This window comes from Spermophilus citellus (genome assembly GCF_964194105.1).
Source record: "Spermophilus citellus genome assembly, chromosome: 5".
Lineage (NCBI taxonomy): Eukaryota > Metazoa > Chordata > Mammalia > Rodentia > Sciuridae > Spermophilus > Spermophilus citellus.
In genome coordinates this window covers 41,968,001-41,990,665 of record NC_138186.1, presented here as the reverse complement: position 1 = coordinate 41,990,665, position 22,665 = coordinate 41,968,001, and the positions used below count along the sequence as shown (strand labels likewise).

The 22,665-nt window shown below is 34.9% G+C and overlaps 1 protein-coding gene across 1 annotated transcript; it reads right to left on the bottom strand.

Annotated features, from left to right (window-relative positions):
• Positions 1-17,965: 17,965 nt before the first annotated feature.
• LOC308650368 (olfactory receptor 5V1) lies at positions 17,966-18,913 on the bottom strand (the record flags this gene model as incomplete). Its single annotated transcript, XM_081296420.1, has 1 exon — positions 17,966-18,913. The coding sequence occupies one exon, from the start codon at positions 18,911-18,913 to the stop codon at positions 17,966-17,968; it is 948 nt and encodes a 315-aa protein (XP_081152546.1).
• Between the last annotated feature and the right edge of the window lie 3,752 nt (positions 18,914-22,665).

Below are 22,665 nucleotides of genomic sequence, written 5' to 3'. Positions count from 1 at the left end.
TTCCTAACAAAGCTGGCACCTCTGGAAACAACTCTGAAAGTATTGAGTGTATACACTCTGATGAGTCATCTTGCTCTTCAGAGAAAAGAGTTTTGAACTCCCTAAACAATTATGTGGTTACTGACTTGGTAAAAACATTTATAACATTTTAATAATGTAATTATCTGTAATCTTTATAACTAGCCCCAAGTGACTTATTGTAGAACAAGAACTTTCTTAACTAAAGTCAGTTTCCAGGAGACTACTTTTAATTGCATTAAAATGTAAAATGATGGCTTTAATCAGCTCATGTTTGCTCTCTGTGTATAACAAGTGAACCATTTTTGGTAAAGGTCTCAATAAGCAACATGTCTGAAGATTAGGAATTGCTGAAACCACTCATTCTGGAGAGAGAATAAATACTGTAGGGGCTTCCAAAGTTATTCTACTTCCCTGTTCTTTAGATTGGGAGAAAAAAATTCCAAGTCCAAAATTTCAAATTTTTCTTTTTTTGTGTTTATATGGACAAAAATAATCAAAATATTTTAAAGAGACTGATTCAGTCCTTTTTTCTTTTTAAATAGTCCATGAAAATGTTAAATACTGCTGCTGATTTGCAATATACAGTATATATATGGATATGTAGAAGATAAGAATATAGATTTAAAATTTGATTTGTGAGTTTGAATAATGTTTCATTAATTATTATATTATGTTTGACTTAAGAGAATGAGGAAACAATTCTAATGTGCAATTGATGACCTGTAAAATAGATAGAACCTTATTAACAACAACCCCTCTTTCATGTGGCTGTTGTGGATGTCAAATAAGTTTGAGGTAAGATAGAAGAAATAACTGGTAGAAAGGAGACATAAAGGAAGGAGAGGGGAAAGAAGCTTTATTTCTGGAAATTTCTGCATTTAGTTCATATTTTAATTGGAGAAAAATCCCTCAACTTTCAACAAGTCAGGCAAGGATTGTAGGTGAACCAAAAAATGACAGAAACCTCATTTCTTGAAGGTCACAAGGAAATACAATTTTAATTCAGAAGTTCCACAAAATTTCCCATGTCAGTCATTCCATAAATGAGTCTCTTCTTCAAGTCAGTTACTCCCAAATTCCTGGAAAATTTGTAAATTTATCTGCACAGTGTTAATTAAACCCCCAATAAATTGACCAGGTAAGAGAGATGTAAAATTTCAATAAACTATTATTTAGGGGACTTTCTGAAACTATCTACTGGTCAAATAATAAAAAAACACATCATCCTGAAGATACAGATCATCCTGAAGATACAGATATTTACCAGACCACCAGAACTTGTCTTGAAATCATTACCACATACCTTTTCATAACCAATGCTCACCAAGTTTACCAAAAAAAGAAGAGTTGGGAACTCTGAAACCATGTATCACTCTCAAAATAGCCCACATTTTCCCTTGAATGTGTATTCCTTACTCTACCCCCACGGTGTCTTTTTCAAGATTGTCCTCAATTTCCCTTGTATAGGTATTTGTTTTCCAAAAACAAAACAAAACAAAAAAAAATCTCTGTCTATTCCTCTGAATGACCTGTGCAATAAATTATTTTTCACTACATATGTTAAGAACCCCAGTGGTCCTGAGTCAAGTTCCTTCTTCTCTCTTTAGACCCTTTTCAAAGACCCTCTTCTCTCATGACAACTTGATACATATTAACCATATCAAATAGCATCACATGTAATAAGTATCCAAAAAATAGCTTTGATCATTCACCCACCCTAATTACAATGTGTGTTTTTTCCTATAGTAATTTCAAATATCGTTTTCACACTCTTTTTTTGTGTGTGGGGGGGGCGAGGGGTGGGGCAGGAAATGGGATGAAATCCGGGAGTGTTACCCAGCCTTTTCCATGTTTTATTCTGAGACAGGGTCTTGCTAATTTCTCCAGGCTGGCCTTGAACTTGAGATCTTAGTGCCTCAACCTCCTCATTGCTGGGATTACAGGTATGTGCCACTGCACCCAGCCACTTACGTTTTTCAGTTACATTCATTTCATAAGAATAAAAAGAAATTCAGTGTGGAAGAACTGTTTATTTGTTTACAGAAGACTGAAACTAAAGCTTTATCTCTCACTCTGAATATAAAATCAATTCAAAATGGATCAAAGACCTAGAAATTGGACCAGAAAAGATGGAACTCCTAGAATAAAACACATGGTAAACATGCCAGCATATATGTCAAGCAACAAGTTTCTCAACAGAACCCCTGAGGCACAGAAAATAATATCAAGCACTAATAAATGGAATGGCATCAAATTAAAAAGTTTTTTGTACAGCAAAAAAAAAAAAATGAATGTGAAGAAAAAACTCACAGAATGGGAGAAAATCTTTGCTAGCTACTCTTTTGAAAGAGGATTAATATCTAAAATAAATAAAGAACTCAAAAAAAACAGTAAATAAATGGACAAATAAATTAAACAGACCCTTCTCAAAAGAATAAATACAAATGACCAACAAATATGTAAAAAAAAATGTTCAACATCAGTGGAAAATGCAAATCAAAACTACAATGAGATTTCATCTCACATCAATCAGAATGACAGTCATCAAGAATACAAATATCCATACAAAAGGAATAAACAATCTATTCAATGAAATAATACGAGAAAACTTCCCAGACTTGAAGAATGAGACAGAATCCCAAATCCTAGAAGCCTACAGGACGCCGAATGTGCATAATCATAAGAGATCCACACCTAGACACATTATAATGAAGATGCCCAACATACAGAATAAGGAGAGAATTTTAAAAGCTACAAGAGAAAGGAAACAGATTACATTTAGGGGTAAACCAATCAGGATAACAGCTGATCTCTCAACACAGACTTTGAAAGCTAGAAGATCCTGGAATAACATATTTCAAACACTGAAAGAAAATGGGTTCCAACCAAGAATTGTATATCCAGCAAAATTGAGCTTCAAGATGGAAGATGAAATTAAAACCTTCCACAATAAACAAAAGTTAAAAGAATTTGCAGCTATAATACCATCTCTCCAAAAAATCCTCAGCAAAACATTACAGGAAGAGGAAATGGAAAATAACAATGAAAACCAACAGTGGGAGGTAGGACAGTAAAGGGGGGAAAATAATCAAAGAGGAAAACAAACCATATTCAGTAACATAAATAAACAAATATGGCTGGAAGGATAACCCATATCTCAATAATAACCCTAAATGTTAATGGCTTAAACTCACCAATTAAGAGACGCAGGCTAGTTGAATGGATCACAAAACATGACCCAACAATATGCTGCCTACAGGAGATGCATTTGAGAGGAAAAGACATACATAGACTGAAGGTGAAAGGTTGGGAAAAATCATATCACTCATATGGACTTCGGAAACAAGCAGGAGTGTCCATACTCATATGAAATAAAATAGATTTCAAGCCAAAGTTAATCAAAAGGGATAAAGAGGGACACTACATACTGCTCAAGGGAACCATACACCAACAAGACATAACAATCATAAATATATATGCCCCAAACAATGGTGCAGCTATGTTCATCAAGCAAACTCTTCTCAAGTTCAAGAGTCTAATAGACCACCATACAATAATCATGGGAGACTTCAACACACCTCTCTCACCACTGGACAGATCTTCCAAACAAAAGTTGAATAAGGAAACTATAGAACTCAATAACACAATTAACAACCTAGAGTTAATTGACATATATAGAATATACCACCCAACATCAAGCAGTTACACTTTTTTCTCAGCAGCACATGGATCCTTCTCAAAAATAGATCATATATTATGTCACAGGGCAACTCTTAGACAATATAAAGGAGTAGAGATAATACCATGCATCTTATCTGACCATAATGGAATGAAACTGAAAATCAATGATAAAAGAAGGAAGGAAAAATCATGCATCACTTGGAGAATGAACAACAGGTTACTGAATGATCAATGGGTTATAGAAGACATTAAGGAGGAAATTAAAAAATTCTTAGAGATAAATGAAAACACAGACACAACATATCGGAATCTATGGGACACATTGAAAGCAGTTCTAAGAGAAAAATTCATTACTTGGAGTTCATTCCTTAAAAAAAGAAAAAAACAACAAATAAATGATCTCATACTTCATCTCAAAATCCTAGAAAAAGAAGAGCAAAATAACAGCAAAAGAAGTAGAAGGCAAGAAATAATTAAAATCAGAGCTGAAATTAATGAAATCGAAACAAAAGAAACAATTGAAAAAATTGATAAAACTAAAAGTTGGTTCTTTGAAAAAATAAATAAGATCGACAGACCATTAGCCATGCTAACGAAGAGAAGAAGAGAGAGAACTCAAATTACTAGCATACAGGATGAAAAAGGAAATATCACAACACACACTTCAGAAATACAGAAGATAATCAGAAATTATTTTGAATCCTTATACTCCAATAAAATAGAAGATAGTGAAGGCATCGATAAATTTCTTAAGTCATTTGATCTGCCCAGATTGAGACAGGAGGATATAGACAACCTAAACAGACCAATAACAATTGAGGAAATAGAAGAAACCATCAAAAGATTACCAACTAAGAAAAGCCCAGGACCGGATGGGTATACAGCAGAGTTTTACAAAACCTTTAAAGAGGAACTAATACCAATACTTTTCAAGCTATTTCAGGAAATAGAAAAAGAGGGAGCACTTCCAAATTCATTCTACGAGGCCAACATCACACAGATTCCTAAACCAGACAAAGATACTTCAAAGAAAGAAAACTACAGACCTATATCTCTAATGAACCTAAATGCAAAAATCCTCAATAAAATTCTGGTGAATCGGATACAAAATCATATCAAAAAAATTGTACACCATGATCAAGTAGGATTCATCCCTGGGATGCAAGGCTGGTTCAATATATGGAAATCAATAAATGTTATCCACCACAACAATACACTTAAAAATAAGAACCATATGATCATCTCAATAGATGCGGAAAAAGCATTCGACAAAGTACAGCATCCCTTTTTGTTCATAACTCTAGAAAAACTAGGGATAACAGGAACATACCTCAACATTGTAAAAGCAATATACGCTAAGCCCCAGGCTAGCATCATTCTGAATGGAGAAAAATTGAAGGCATTCCCTCTAAATTCTGGAACAAGACAGGGATGCCCTCTCTCACCACTTCTGTTCAACATAGTTCTCGAAACACTGGCCAGAGCAATTAGACAGATGAAAGAAATTAAAGGCATAAAAATAGGAAAAGAAGAACTTAAATTATCACTATTTGCAGATGACATGATTCTATACCTAGCAGACCCAAAAGGGTCTACAAAGAAACTATTAGAGCTAATAAATGAATTCAGCAAAGTGGCAGGATATAAAATCAACATGCATAAATCAAAGGCATTCCTGTATATCAGCGACAAACCCTCTGAAATGGAAATGAGGACAACCACTCCATTCACAATATCCTCAAAAACAATAAAATACTTGGGAATCAACCTAACAAAAGAGGTGAAAGACCTATACAATGAAAACTACAGAACCCTAAAGAGAGAAATTGAAGAAGATCTTAGAAGATGGAAAAATATACCCTGTTCATGGATAGGCAGAACTAACATCATCAAAATGGCGATATTACCAAAAGTTCTCTATAGGTTTAATGCAATGCCAATCAAAATCCCAATGGCATTTCTTGTAGAAATAGAGAAAGCAATCATGAAATTCATATGGAAAAATAAACAACCCAGAATAGCAAAAACAATTCTAAGCAGAAAGTGTGAATCAGGTGGTATAGCGATACCAGATTTCAAACTATATTACAGAGCACTAGTAATAAAAACAGCATGGTACTGGTACCAGAACAGGCGGGTGGACCAATGGTACAGAATAGAGGACACAGAGACTAATCCACAAAGCTACAACTATCTTATATTTGATAAAGGAGCTAAAAATATGCAATGGAGAAAGGATAGCATCTTCAACAAATGGTGTTGGGAAAACTGGAAATCCTTATGCAACAAAATGAAACTGAATCCCCTCCTCTCGCCATGCACAAAAGTCAACTCAAAGTGAATGAAGGAGCTAGATATTAAATCAGAGACTCTCCGTCTGATAGAAGAAAAAGTTGGCTCCGATCTACAGATTGTGGGGTCGGGATCAAAATTCCTTAATAGGACACCCATAGCACAAGAGTTAATAACAAGAATCAACAAATGGGACTTTCTTAAACTGAAAAGTTTTTTCTCAGCAAGAGAAACAATAAGAGAGGTAAATAGGGAGCCTACATCCTGGGAACAAATTTTTACTCCTCACAATTCAGATAGAGCCCTAATATCCAGAGTATACAAAAAACTCAAAAAATTAGACAATAAGAAAACAAACAACCCAATCAACAAATGGGCCAAGGACATGAACAGACACTTCACAGAGGAGGAGGACCTACAATCAATCAACAAGTACATGAAAAAATGCTCACCATCTCTAGCAGTCAAGGAAATGCAAATCAAAACCACCCTAAGATACTACCTCACCCCAGTAAGATTGGCAGCCATGATGAAGTCAAACAACAATGAGTGCTGGTGAAGATGTGGGGAAAAGGGTACTCTTGTACACTGGTGGTGGGACTGCAAATGGGTGCGGCCAATTTGGAAAGCAGTATGGAGATTCCTGGGAAAGCTGGGAATGGAACCACCATTTGACCCAGCTATTGCCCTTCTCGGACTATTTCCTGAAGACCTTAAAAGAGCACACTACAGGGATACTGCCACATCGATGTTCATAGCAGCACAATTCACAATTGCCAGACTGTGGAATCAACCCAGATGCCCTTCAATAGATGAATGGATAAAAAAAATGTGGCATCTATACACCATGGAGTATTACGCAGCACTAAAAAATGACAAAATCATGGAATTTGCAGGGAAATGGATGGCACTAGAGCAGATTATGCTTAGTGAAGCTAGCCAATCCCTAAAAAACAAAACCAAATGTCTTCTTTGATATAAAGAGAGCAACTAAGAACAGAACAGGGAGAAAGAGCAGGAAGAAAAGATTAACATTAAACAGAGACATGAGGTGGGAGGGAAAGGGGAAAAAAAAGGGAAATCACATGGAAATGGAGGGAGACCCTCATTGTTATACAAAATTACATATAAGAGGTTATGAGGGGAATGGGATAACAAACATGAGGGAAATGAATTACAGTAGATGGGGTAGAGAGAGAAGATGGGAGGGGAGGGGAGGGGGGATAGTAGAGGATAGGAAAGGCAGCAGAATACAACAGTCACTAATATGGCAGTATGTAAAAATGTGATGTGTAACCGATGTGATTCTGCAATCTGTATTTGGGGTAAAAATGGGAGTTCATAACCCACTTGATTCTAATGTATGTAATATGATATGTCAAGAGCTTTGTAATGTTGTGAACAACCAATAAAAAAAAGAGGTGGTATTTGGATGGACTTTCTAACAATCTCCCTTCTACTTAAGTAAAAGCTGGGACACAAAGAAGTGAGTTGTTGATTTCCTTTCTGAGAGGATCCACTCTCTCCCGTGAGGGAGTTCCCCCTTCTTCTTTCTCTTCTAATAAATTCTGCTATACTTTTACTTAGCATGTGTGCACATTGAAATCCTCTCATATGAAGACACAGGAGCTGAAAACACAACCCAGTCTTTGGTAGTGATACTGCTAGTTATTGATGACCAGTTCTGCTCCCTCACATGTTGAAGTATGACATTACAGAATCATGTGGAGGTAAGCATATAAAGAAGAATTTATTTAAAAGGGGTAACATAGACTTCCCTATGGAGAGAGGAGGGGACAATAGCTTGTGTCCTGGTATCCCAAGTAGTGAAGGTGTTTTTGCCTTTTTATATGTCCTAGGATTCCTTTGTTCTTCTGCTCTCTTTCCTTTATCTCTCTCCTTCCTCTGTATGTGACTAGGTACAGGAGATGCTCAGGAGGGATGGCAAAAGGTGAGAAGTAGATGGACTGGAGAGGCCAAGTTGGAGTGATCTGGGCAGGAAGAGGGCATAATTAACCATTCCCTATAGGGAGGGACAATCACTGAGATAGGTTACCTGTTAGCAACAGGTTGGAGCAGGAGCAGGTTATCTTGATAAGAGTGGAGGAAAGACTCTGAAGAATTAACATTTTATTTCCTCCATTCTCTGGATCTGACCCTTGCCTATCTGCCTAATTCTGGCTTCAGTAGGATCTTCTTTCAGAAATTTGCTTCTCCGTGTTATCCTTTCCAGTGCTGTCTATTGATCCTATTATAAAGACTATGTCAGCCTGAGGATCCAGAAATTGACCAGACCACCAGAACCCATCTTGGGATCACCACTAGATTGATATCATTCCTACATATTTTCCCACACCCACTAGAACCCCCAAAAAGCATCTCTCACTCTTGATATGGCCCATATTCTCCATTGCTTTACCCCAAAGGAATCTATCTTTACTTTTTCCCATTCTTATTTGAATTTTTATCTGCTTCCCTAAATAAGCCTCTGTCTATGCCTTTGACTGGCTTGAGCTGCAATTCTGTTCCCATTACTTATGCCAAGAACCCTGCTGGTGAGTTTTCCCTTCTCTCCAGGAACTCCTCAAACTCTTCTTTGGAGACAGCTCTTGTCCATTCACATAGAGACAAAGAATGTCTGTCTGGGAGATTTGTTATGTAAATGAAAAGCACTAATTCCATCTTAAAGATCCTTAGATAACTTTTGATTACAGAACAGCTGGAGACATTCCATGACTGCCAAAGCAGGTGATCTTGATCAGGTATTCCCTGTCCATCCTTAACTCAGGATTGGTCAGGTGGGGTCTTATCTCTGATAGCAAAGTTGCTGTTGCCTGGAAGATAAATCCCACAATCAAAAGATGTTGATCAGATAAAACAACTTTCCTGAAATCCAGGGTCAAAGGACTCAGGGGCAAAGGGTATGGATGTAAAATGGAGGAAGAAATGCCAGGTTTTTAATCCTGCTTTCAGCCATCCATTGGACATTTACAGGCAAAAGTGAAGAATGTAAATCCTTGTTACAGGATCTAATAGTGACAATGGCTGATCTGCTCTGAGTAAAGTTTACAAAGAACTGGTTTACAGAATGAATATTTTATGCTTTATCATTTTGCTGATTTGGTTATATTTTTCATGGTTTTAAAAAAAATCCTACAACAACTAGATTTATTTAAAAAATTTTTTTTTTTTTTTTTTGGTACCAGGGTTTAAACCCAGGAGTATTTAACCACTGAGCCACATCCCCAACTCTTTATCTTTTTAATTTTTATTTTGAGACAGGGTTTGTCTAAGTTGCTTAGGGTCTCACTAAGTTACTGAGTTAACTTTATACTTGGAATCCCAAGCCACTGGGATTATAGGCATGAACCACCCCACCTGGCTCATTCAAATTTTCATTTGTCCTAAGATCTGTTTTTTGTTGTTCTTTGTTTTTTGATTTGTTGTTGTTGTTATTTGTTTTATTTTCACCTCTAATTAAAATAACTATTGTTTTGCAATGATATTATATGTTTTACTGGATTATATGCTCTAAAGCTTTAAATATCTGATAGTCTGGATATAATGCTGTTAATCATGATTGTTGTCTTAAAATATTGTAGAAGTAACTAAACTGTTTTGCTAAGTTGCTAAGCTCTCTAATAATAATAACTCATATATTATTTAAAGTTATTTTGTATAATGTGTGCCATATCTCTGTAGTTAGTAAAGGGCAATCCTCCTTTACTTATTCTTCATCTCAAGACAGATTTCAAAATTTCACTATAGGTGTGGAGAGCAGACTATGCCCTGCTCTGAGTTACTCTATGATGTATAAAACAGCAGTTTTCAGGCTGTGTCTAAACCTGAGTTACCCCATTTTCTAAAGCTGTCATTTGCCATAAGGTATTCAATTTTGAGTTTAAGTGCTCAGGCAGAATGACTTTTCACTTTGTATAAGCAAGCAAACACCATCTGCCTGTCACAATCATAAGGCACAAATTAATAAATAAATTAATTATGTTAATAAAAATGACAACTTGTAGAATTACTGAATTAATCAGAAATACATGGATGAATGAGTATATCAAATTCCTATCTAAAAAAAACACAAGCCAATGAATATGCACTGGTTTTCTTCCTATTGTTCTCTAGGAGCCTGGGTATCAGGAGATCAGGTGACTCACAAGAGTAACACTTAGAGGGGTGCTGTCTTTTCATGGGTCATGACTAATCTTAGACAGCAGGGTTAAAATACTGGCTGCTTTTTCCTTATCCCTTTTATCTCCTTGACTTTGGTCTCCAGATTTGGGGTTTAAACATCCAGCAGGCCAGATTCATTAGTCTTGAAGTGTGAATTACGGGTTTTAATTTTAATGCCTATAATTTTACATTTATCCATTCCATTTAATTAGGATCAGTATTAGCCCTGGAAGACAGCATCATATCCACTTGTCCTGTAGGGTATTATTGTCTTAAATTAAATTCTGCAAAAAAAATAAATAAATAAAACCAGCAATTGTTTAAAGTGAAATTAGCAAGAGCAAAAACATATTTGTTTTGCTAATAGCTTTGAACCAAGAAACATAATTTTATATATTTACTAAAGAGGAATAAAGAGATAATATTTACAGAAGAATAAATCGATTTTATTAAGAATAGCTGAAATTCAAACAATCTAAATGTCCAGAGATTGAGGAATTGATAAACAAATGATGATGTATCCAAACAATGAAATACTACTCACTGGTGGAGATGCAACAATTACTTATATATTCCAAAATTAGGATAAATTCCAAAAGTGTCAAACTGAATTAAAAAAATCCAGAAACAAATAATACACACACTTCATGATTCCATTTATGTAATATTGTAGGAAAAATAATTCATGCTGACAGGAAGGTAACAGTTGCCAGTGGCTGGGAGTGATGCTAAGAGAAGTTATTTGAAAGAGGCATGAGAAAAGCATTTTGAGTTAAGGAAAGGTACAATAACATGATAGCAGTAATACCCAATAAATATTCATCAATACCAGCTTAATATATGTTTAAATGTTGAATTTTATGGTATTCAAATGATACCATAATGAACTTGATTTTTTTTAAAGAAGAGTAATCATGCAGAGTTATAAAAGTAGGATGAAAAGGGACATAGTGTACTAATTAAATCCCAGTAGTTAATGGCACCAAATCATTAATAGAGGACATGATCAACTGAGGATGATTGTTTAAAAAAAAAAAGTACAATTAGTTTTTTGCTACATAAAAATAGGACATCAAGAGATGTCAGCAAGATGGCAGAACAGGATTTTCCAATGCTCATATAAATATCAATTTAAACAGCTTTGCATATATAAAATACCTCCATGAAAGGAAAGCGGATGAGAGAATAGAGCACTTGGGTTTAGTGCAGAAATAAGAAAAAATGGGTTTTAAAAGTGTAGGAAAAACAAATTTTCATCACATGGCTGACCACACCCCTGAGACCTGGACAGAGTTACCATATATATGATGAAAGAGAAGAAAGTGAGCACAAGACTTTGCTCTGGACCCACCACTAGGCAGGCCCATCTGGCCTCAAATTCCAGACCAGTGTCTGTGGACTCCTATGGAGGCCACAGAGAAGTGCCAGTGCCAGGCCAGATCCTGGCCTCCAGGATTGTGCAGTGAACTCTGTCTCCATGCTTGTCCACTACCAGTCAACCTCAGTGGCCTTGGGATCAAGCCTTTTCTTAGCACCATATAACATTCTCAGCAGTGTGAGGATCCCAAGACCAGGTCAAACCCTGATGATCTTAAGTTCTGTACCTGCTCCAACAGGTACAGGTTGGTCCAATGGTCATGGGCACCAGAGGACTCAAAGTCCAAGCATGTTTTAGCAGATCAGTCTCCAGGCCAGCTACCATGGGCCTAGGAAACACATCTACCCCTATAGACTCAAGACCCAGGTCTACCCTTATGCCAATTCAGCCCTCATGAACTCAGAGTCCAGACCCAGCTCAATGGACTCAATCCCAGCAGCCTGGCAATATTCTGAAGATTCAGTCTTAATGCCCATCTCAATAACAGGCTTCAGTCTGAGGTCCCCTGAAACCAGGCTCCAGGGCCATCCCTACACACTCATACATCAGGTTCACCCCAGAGGATCCAGGTATAGGCCCACCTACCTGCTAACCCAGGCACCAGGCCATCCTGCCCAAGGACTCCAGAAGCAATTCCAACCTTGGGACCACACCAGAAGGCTGGGTCAATATCTCTGGACAGGCTGACTGCTAAAGGGTGCTCCCAGACAAAGCCAGACTACAAAGGCTAGAATGAGTTACTTCATCTTCAAATGTGCAAAAATCAATGTAAGGAAACAAGAAACACACACACACACACACACACACACACACACACACACACAAATCAAAGAGACAAAATACCACCTCCCCCCCCCAAAAAAAACCTTACAATAATCTCCCAGTAGCTGACCCCAAAACATGGACATATATGAACAGCCTAACAAATAATTTGAAATAATTTCTTTAAGAAAGCTCTATGAACCTCAAGAAAATAATAATAATAGAAATGTTCTAATTTGGGATGAAAGATGAATATCCAAGTACATAAAGATAAAAGTTCTCCAATCAGATTCAATCCACACAAAACTAACCAAGACATGTAATAACCAAATCATCAAAAATCAAGCACAAAGAGAGGATTCTGAAAGCAATAGTAGAGACTCCAATGACACATGAGGAAGTTCAAGTAATTCTAGCATGGATTTTTCATAAAATGCTTTATAGGCCAAAAAAGAATGTGACAATATATTTGAAGTGCTAACAGAATTTAAAAATCTGTCAACCAAGATTACTGTGTCTTCAAAGCCGTCCTTCATAAAAACAAAAGTGGGTGGAGTTCATTACCACCAGACCTTCCTTATGAGAAATGCTAAAGGTAGTACTGCAACTTGAATTAATTAATTAATTTCATTTGCCCATTGTTTTTATGTTTTTAATTAATGAATGATATGAAAATATAGGAAAGTATAAAAGTAAATACAAACTCAGAATACCCTAATAATGTCATCATGGTGTTTCAATCATATATATTTTAAGTATCAATGTTAAAAGGCAAAACTATAAAAAAAAATAGTGTTTTTCATTAACTTTGTGGGAGAGTGGAATAAAACTACAGTTTATTTTTTAAAAGGATTTTCTTAAGCATATTTTTTATGCAATCAAATTTAAGCCACTACCAAGTTAAAACAGTCTGTTATAGAAGATTTCTTTTAAGACTCATGATATCAAGAATGTACAGATCTATAATACTATATGAAAAGTAAGGAATCAAAAGTATACCTCTAGAGTGAATCACTTAATCAAAAGGCAGATGGCAAAGGGGAAATAAATAAACAAAGTATCTGCAAAGCAACCAGAAAAGTAATTTTGAAAATGCAGAAGTAGGTTCATACCTATCAAATGATAACCTTGAATATAAATAGGTTAAAAGATAAAGAGTGGTTGAATGGATAACAATAAAAACAAGACCCTTCTACATGTTGCCTACAAGAGATTCAATTTATGTATATGGGCACAAATAGACTGAAGGTGCATGAACGCAAAAAAAAAGATATTTCATACTAATAAGAATCAAAAGATAACAGGAGTAGCTATACTTGGATCATATGGACTCTAAGTCAAAATTGCCAAAAGAGAAAAAAAGGTAATGATAAAGGGTCAATTCATCAAGATAATCAAAAATTATAAAATTGTATGCACCCAAAATAAAAGCACCTACATATATGTAAAGCAAATATTATTAGACTAAAAGGAAGACAGAGGCTGTAATACATTAACAGTAGCAAATCTTAATAAGAACAGATCAACAGAGAGAAAATGAATAAGGAAACATAGGGTGTAAAGTAAACTTTAGACAAAATGGACCTAACAAAAATATACAGAACATTCCATCCAACATCAGCAAAATACACATCCTTTTCAAGTGTACAAGGAACATTCTCCAAGATACATTATATGTTAGGCCTAAGAACAACTGAAATCACAAAAAGTATATTTCTTGAGGGATAAAACTACATACTTACAACAGAGGAATTTCAGAAAATTCACAAATACATGAAAAATAATTAACAATGCTTCTCATAAAAACAATGGACAAATAAAATTTAAAAAAAATAATTTTTTAAAAAATATTAGGATAAATGAAAATCAAAGAACAACATAACAAAACTTATAAGATAAAGGGTAAAAAGCAGTTCTAAGAGGAAAATTTATAACAAAGAACACTTGTATCAAAGACAGATCCAAATAAACAATATTATCCCTCAGAGAACTAGAGAACAGTAACAAAGATATTCAAAGTTCTCAGAAGGAAGTAAATAATAAAGACCAGAGCAAACATAAGTAAAATAAAGACTAGAAAGTTTAAAATACCAAAAACAAAAACAAAAACAAAACCTAAGAATAGGTATTTTAGAAAATAGAATCCATGAACTCATATATACTAAGAAAAAGGATGAAAATGAAAAAGACAATATTACAATTGATAGTATGTAAATACAAAGGACATATTCTGAGTATTTTAAACCTGCAATTATAAAACAAAAAATAGATAAATTTCTAAAAAACATACAAACAACACATACTGAATTGTGAAGATATAGAAAATTGGAAAAGATTAATAACAAATAAGGTGATCAAAAGAATTCCATAAAAGAAAAGCCCAGCACCTGGTAGTTTACCACTGAGTTCTATTAAACTTTTTAAAAAGGAAATACTGACAACAACCTCAAACACCTCCAAAATATTTAAGAAAAATGAATATTTCCTAAGTCATTTAAAGAGTTTGTGTTATCCTGATACTTGGTATATTGGCTTTGAGCCAGACAAGGACACTGCAAGAAAAAGAAAGTTGTAAGTCAATATCCCTGATGAATGTAGTTGCAAAAAATCCTCAAAAAAATACTAAAAAACTTAGCTCAATAGTGAGAAAGCAATCCAATAAACTAACTAACTAAATTATATCCATCACTAACTGCTTCATTCATCTACTCCTCAAAAAAGCATAATATCCTGGAATATAACCCAAAAGTGAATAAACCATCAAACTAGGGACTGTGAGGAACACCAAGATATATACTTTTTATAAGATGTGTCCTCCTTAGAAGTGTGCTTCCAGTAAGACAGTAAAGACTTCCATGCACAAGGACTATAGTATATGTCATGATAGCCTGATACTTTAATCTTTATCAATAGAATTTCTTTAAAAGCTACTATAAGCCAGGAATTACTCTTGGCCCTATCAATCAAAAGGTGAATGGAATACATAAATAAGATAATAATAAATTGATGATTGTTATTAATAAGTTGTGATAATTGGGGCTATCAATGATTACTAGAAGGAAAAAAAAGATGCAATTTAAATGGCATAGTCAGGGAACTCTTGCTACTACCCCAACCCCGACCATCTTGCATAGTATCCTGTGACTTAAAAAGGAAAAGAAAATGCTTCCAGGTGGAGTGATTGGGAGAAAGTGTGTTTTGAATGAAATTATAAATAATAGAGAAGTTTTTGTTTAAATGATTGGTAGGATATAAATTTGTTTTTTTATTGGTTGTTCAAAACATTACAAAGCTCATGACATATCATCATTAATATATTTGATTCAAGTGGGTTATGAACTCCCATTTTTACCCCAAATACAAGTTGCAGAATCACATCGGTTACACATCCACATTTTTACATAATGCCATATTAGTGACTGTTGTATTCTGCTACCTTTCCTATCCCCTACTATCCGCCCTCCCCTTCCCTCCCATCTTCCCTCTCTACCCCATCTGCTGTTATTCAATTCTCTCCCTTGTTTTTTTCCCCCTTTTCCCCTCACAAACTCTTATATGTAATTTTGTGTAACAATGAGGGTCTCCTTCCATTTCCATACAGTTTCCCTTCTCTCTCCCTTTCTCTCCCCCCACTCGTCTCTGTTTAATGTTAATCTTTTCCTCATGCTCTTCCTCCCTGTTCTGTTCTTAGTTGCTCTCTTTATATCAAAGAAGACATTTGGCAATTGTTTTTTAAGGATTGGCTAGCTTCACTTAGCATAATCTGCTCTAATGCCATCCATTTCCCTGCAAATTCCATGATTTTGTCGTTTTTTTAGTGATGCGTAATACTCCATTGTGTATAAATGCCACTTTTTTTATCCATTCATTTGAAATTAAGGAAATGGTCATAGTGGTGGTATATAGCCAGGAACCAAGCCCTATCTAGGGAAGGATTACTTAGGCTTTATACAGGACATAGGTTATAAGATAGGTAATACATAGAATATTTAATATAGCAATTACCAAATAATCATAGTTAAAGGAATAGTGTGTATACCAGAAGTGTTTTTAAACAGTATAAAAATAAAAGCAGTAATTTAATACTTTAAACATGTAATTTCTATTTTTTTCTAACTCTAATTGCCATATTACTAAATTTTTTATTTCTTCCCACAAAACATAAATTTTCTATATTTTTTTATCTGATTATATTTTCTAAATTTTTATAAAAATGTTCCTAATGTTATGTTAAGACAATGTTATATTAAATAATCTGTCCTGTGGACTCATTCCTAGAAAAAAATCTTTTTGGGATATTTCACCTTTTGAATAGAGTAAGGAATATAAACTGGGATTAAGAAACTGTATCTTCTTTCTAATATGAAGATAAATTGGCTTTAGCCCATGCAGCAGGTGACAAAATTAAAATTAATTACCAACAGGTCTGGAGATAAGACACCATTTCATCATGATTATATTTCTTTGTCAAAATGAGAATAATGTGAACTTATATATCAGTGATGATGTTTTATTAAAAAGAACAAAAAAAGGCCAAAAGCATAAGTTAAGAGGTAAGAAAATGAATGTGTTCCTAGTCCCTTCGGGATCCATGGTCACTCAGCTGCCTTGTCAAGGGGGGTAGAGACAAAGAATCAACACACAGACTCCAGGAGTTGGTGAGAGAACTGGCTGCAGACCCACCTCAGGTCATCGTCCAGTAGCTCTGTTTATTTTTGGAATGCACACAACTATTATAGGGTTTGAGTGGGGCGTGCCTGTCAATCATACATAAGTAAGACAATATCCATAAGCCAATCATCTTCTGCTTAATGTAACCGCACTGTGAGAAAACTAAATATTGCTGTCATGGCAGAAAGCAATCTAGAAGGGTCTTTGGCTCTTACTGAGTTGGGGATTTCATGCCCTGAAGGCCCTGACTCTCAGTTTCCTGGCCGGGCAGTTGGGCAATGATAACCACAAGTGCTGAGGATGTGGTTTCACCCCATTTGCAGGCGCTCCTGTCAGGCCTGAAGGAAGGTGGATATTTCAGGCACTTCCAAGCTGCTAGTAGATGCTAGCTGAGACTGAAAGTTATTCCATCAAGAAAAGAGAAATATGATAAGAGGAGCTTCTTTCACATTCTTCCACATATAGGAAATAAAGTACCAAATGATGAAGTTCATCAAACAAATATTACATGGAAGAGAGCCACTATCTTTGGAAAGAGGATAAAGAATGGAAAACATGGATAAGAAGAAAACATCTAAAAAGAGTAAGATTGATGTCTCTCGTGGAACTAGCAAAAGTTCAAGAATGCCAGGTACAGTAGTCTACACCTGCAAGCCCAGCAATTAGGGAGCCTGAGGCATGAGGATGGCAAGTTCGAAGCCAACCTCAACAACTTAGTGAGACCGTATCTCAAAATAAAAAATTTAAAGGACAGAGGAGTTCAATCCCTAGCACCAAAAAGAGGAGGAAAAAAGAAAGCAAGCTCGACATCATGTAATTCTGAGGTGGAGTGTGCCAACTCTTTCATCTCTGTCCCAGCATTTCAGGCAGTTTTTGAGTGTCAGGAGAAACATCTGATTGGTGAAAAATTCTAATATAAGATTATTATTTTGAGATTATATATCAAAATAATGATTATCCTTAATCTTATCCTTAACATTACACATCAAGACTTGGTGGCTGCCACTTTCTCCCTATTGTCTTCATAGCCTCTTTGATGTCCTTGTTCCTCAATGTGTAAATTATAGGATTCAGCATGGGAGTAACAACACTATACAATACTGAAATCAGTCTGTCTTTCTCCAATGAGTAAGATGAAATGGGCCGCACATATGTGAAAATGGCACTACCATAATAGAGAAGGACAATGACCAGGTGGGAGGCACATGTAGAAAAGGCTTTGCGTCTCCCCTCTGAGGAGTGGATCCTCAAGATGGTGGAGATTATGTAAAGGTAGGAAAGGACAATGCACAGGAAGGGAGTCCAACCAATGAAGACTCCAATGGACAGCAACACCAGTTCATTGACAGAAGTGTCCCCACAAGACAAGATCAGCAAAGGGGGTATGTCACAAAAGAAGTAATTAATCTGGTTGTTGCCACAGAATGGAAGACGGAATGTCAGTACTGTATGCACCACTGAATTGAGGAAACCACCAGTCCAACATGAGGCTGCTAACTGGCTATACAGGGCCTTGTTCATAATAACTGAATACCTTAAGGGTTTGCAGATGGCAGTGTAGCGATCATATGCCATTGCTGCCAGGAGGAGACACTCTGATCCTACAAAGAAAATGAATCCAAAAAGTTGAGCCACACATCCCCCAAAGGAAATGCTCTTCTTCTCTGATACAAGATGTACCATCATCTGGGGGACATTGGTGGTGGTGTAGCAGACATCAATAAAGGCCAAGTTTCTCAGGAAGTAGTACATGGGTGTATGCAGGTGTGGATCAGCCATAGTCACCAATATGATGAATATGTTTCCTCCCAAAGTACATATATAGGTCAGAAAAAAGATGGTAAATAGTAAAAACTGCAATTCATTCAGGTCAGAGAATCCCAAGATGATGAATTCAGATATAGTTGTTTGGTTCTTTCCTTCCATAATGTTGTCTGGTTTCCTCTGGGGAGTTGGGCAAAGAGAAGCATAGATTACAATAATCATATGCTGCAGTAGCAATGATCTGAAAAACAAGAAAGCAAATGTTATAAATAAAATATTACTATCTATATCTGGTAGTAAACCACAGGAGCAACACTCATAAACTATAACTCATACCAGCCACCCAACACATATGTAAAAAAAAACAACTTCCACTGTTTCATTTGAAAATCATCTCCCTGTATAAAATACAGCACTAAACATTTTTAACTAAAAGCAAATCACTAGGGTGGGTTGTGGCTCATTGGTAGAGCACTTGCCTAGCATATGTCAGGTACTGGAATCAATTTTCAGCACCACATATAAATAAATAAAATAAAAGTCCATCAATAACTAAAAATAAAAAGCAAATCACAAAAGGGCAATGTACATCCTATGATTCTCTGTTAATAATACCTCTGTCAACCCTATTTACATTTTCTTGGTGATGTGTAGACATGTGTTGCAGAAATAGTTACAGAAGAATCTCTCTGGTCTTTATTACCTTCTGCAAAGCTATCTGTGTTCCTCCTTGCCATCCTTGAATGCAGAACAAAAAATTGTCTTTTTTTCTGATTAAAATTAATGTGTTTGCTTTAGAATATGTTGAAAATATAGAAAATTATTTTTTAAAAAATATTTTAGTTGTAGATGAACATGATACCTTTATTTTGTTTATTTGGCTTTATATTGTGCTGGGAATCGAGCCCAGGGCCAGTGCTAGGCAAGTACTCTACACTGAGCTACAATCTCAGCCTGAAAATAAATTTTTAATAAATATAATCCTTAATGTTCACAGAGATGGTTTTGTTTCTGTCTTTCAGATCAGTTTCCCATATGTAAATATTCAAAATGAGGATGAGAAAAGTATGTATTTTAACCTGCTTTTTCCTTGAGCACTGCATTGTGATAGTCTTTCATGGCAATAAACCGTATGAAACATGATATTTAAGTTGTAAATAATTTATCTTAATTCTGTAGAACTTCTATAAATGATAAGGAATCAGTTAATGACCTTTAATGTGACAGCATCCTGACTTTGAAATAAGTCATGAAGATTGGTCTGACATTAGGTTAACAGAAAATATCTTCAGTAGTCTAAATTAAAGGTTATCATGCAACTACTGATCATTTTTACCTGTATGTTACCAACATCTCAGATTCTAATGAACAACATTTCTCAACATTAGAAGTAGTTTAAGGGGCTGGGAATGTGGCTCAGGCGGTAGCATGCTCATCTGGCATGCGTGCGGCCCGGGTTCGATCCTCAGCACCACATACCAACAAAGATGTTGTGTCCGCCGAGAACTAAAAAATAAATATTAAAAAATTCTCTCTCACTCTCTCTCTCTCTCCTCTCTCACTCTCTCTTTAAAAAAAAAGAAGTAGTTTAAGAAAAAGCCACTGTTATTCGTGAACATTTTCATTTTTAAATTTATTTATTTCTGTTATTTAGTTTTCTGAATTTGGGGTCAGGTTACTTGTATTTCTATAAATTTTCAAAAAGACTCACTCATCCTAGTAAATTAGAAACTCACTGGCGCAGGTCCTCTATCTGGAAAATTCAAGAGGCATTTGGTTTATTCAAGATTTATCAAGAGCTTTGTAATGTTGTGAACATCCAATAAATAAAAAAAAACATAATGTTCAAAATTAAAAAAAAAAAAAAAGATTCTGTTGCTGTTAGAGAAATCATTTTAAGTGCTGAATGGAGAAGGTTACCAATAATCTCTAAGCACTTTCTACATGTCATCTCATTCACTCTAAACATATCCAGTGAGATAAGTAATATCATCATTGCCATTTTCTTATAGAAAGAATTTCTATAAAAAATACATCTGGCAGAGTTTAGGTGAAAAGACATTTTATCTCAATATACTTACATTGAGTGGTAGAAAATTTGATTCCCTTTAATGACAACAGAATGTTCTTTAAGAATACTTTTCTGGTTTCAACAAAACTTAAGTTCATACAATTAAATTATTTTAACTATATAGTCACAAACTTTTATGACTTGTGCTCCCAAATGTTAATGATTTGTGCCTACAGCATCTTGAGAGTTAAATCTAATTGTTACTAAATATCTGATCTTTCACTTCAATGTATTTATTTAAATAATAAATATACAATGCAGTTATCATTTGCCTGTCCAAATAAACATTAAAGGTTTGTGTTTGTATTACTAAGGATACTATTCCACAGTTTAGGTTAAGTCAGTCAATTAAAATGTTTGGTAAAATTGTGGGGATAATCATTATGTAAATGTACCTAATTGCCACACTGTATCCTATCAATAGGTATAAAATTGTCAATTGCAAAATAATTTTTAAAAATTTTTCAGGTTATTGGCTGGGAGTATAGCTCAGTGGTAGAAGACCTGACTAGCATGTGCAAAACCCTGGGTTTGATACCCAGTAAAATACACAAAAAAATATTCAATTTTAAATTCAAGGAAAAAGTTAATTGTGTAGTTTGAGCTCTTACACAAATTAGAGAAACCAAAATCATAAATAAAATACTGTGTTTAAAACTAAAAGTACATATTGTATATTTATTCAAATACATACTTTATTGATTATCCTGGCCTATAGAAAAAATATACATTCTAATTTTAAGTTTGGAATGTAGTACCTTTGAACTTTTGTTTTAATTAATGTCCTCACTGCTTGTGAACTACTGAGGATATTTTCTGTGGAAGTAGCTGACAAATTAGATGAAGGTTTACATTTCCATAATATAGTATCTCACACTGTTACTAGAACTAAATGAATTCTCTAGTACAATTTTTACTCAATCCAAAATTCCTGTTCTCTAACCCATCTCTTTTTCTTTTCCTAATATCTTCCTCCCCTTACTCATTTTTTAACATTTCCTTCTATTCCTGGGAAACCCTTTCTGCTCATTTTAGTTAACAATTATATGGCAGTATGTACTAAAGATAAAATAAGTATTAATGTATAAATTATATATGATGTATATGATATATATAATTTATACATTATAAATTTTAGCCATATAATGTGTAAATTATATGGCTAAAGACAAAGTGTACTAAAGACAAAATTTAAAAAGAAAACAGAATTTAACCATATCTCTAGGAATGTGCACATTGAAGATTATGCATAATTTTAAAAATATCTAATAAAAACTATAATAATTATTTTAAAGTAGAAAATAGATAGGATAGACTAGTATGGAACCTAATTACCAAAAATTTCCCAGAGAAAATATGACTTGAAATCTCAATAGTAAACAGGAGTTAAGTAGGTAAGACAAGGTGAATGTAGAAAACTTTCCATACACAAATAAGAACATATGCACAGGTCCTGAGGTTGGAGTAATGTGAGACCTAAAGGAAATCCAAGAAGCCTGGAAGGAAAGGAGCAAGGGCAGGAGGCTGCTCTAATAAGGTAAGAATCATCTGGAGCATCTGGAATCTATTGCAAGAGTGTGAAATATTCTATTAGAATCTAAGAGCAATTGGAATATATTTCAAGAATGTAAGATGTCTATGTTCTAAAAATGTTCTTTCTGGAAAATGTGTGGGCAATAAAATAGAAGGAAGCAAGAATGAGCAAAACAAGCTCATTGAGTTCTCTATTTCAGTCAGACAAAAGGTCATGGAACTTCACAGGAGAGTGGTGAGACCTGGGTTGGAAACAATCAGAGGCATTGGGTGATGTTAGGAGATACAATCTTTAAAGTTCTGGTATGAA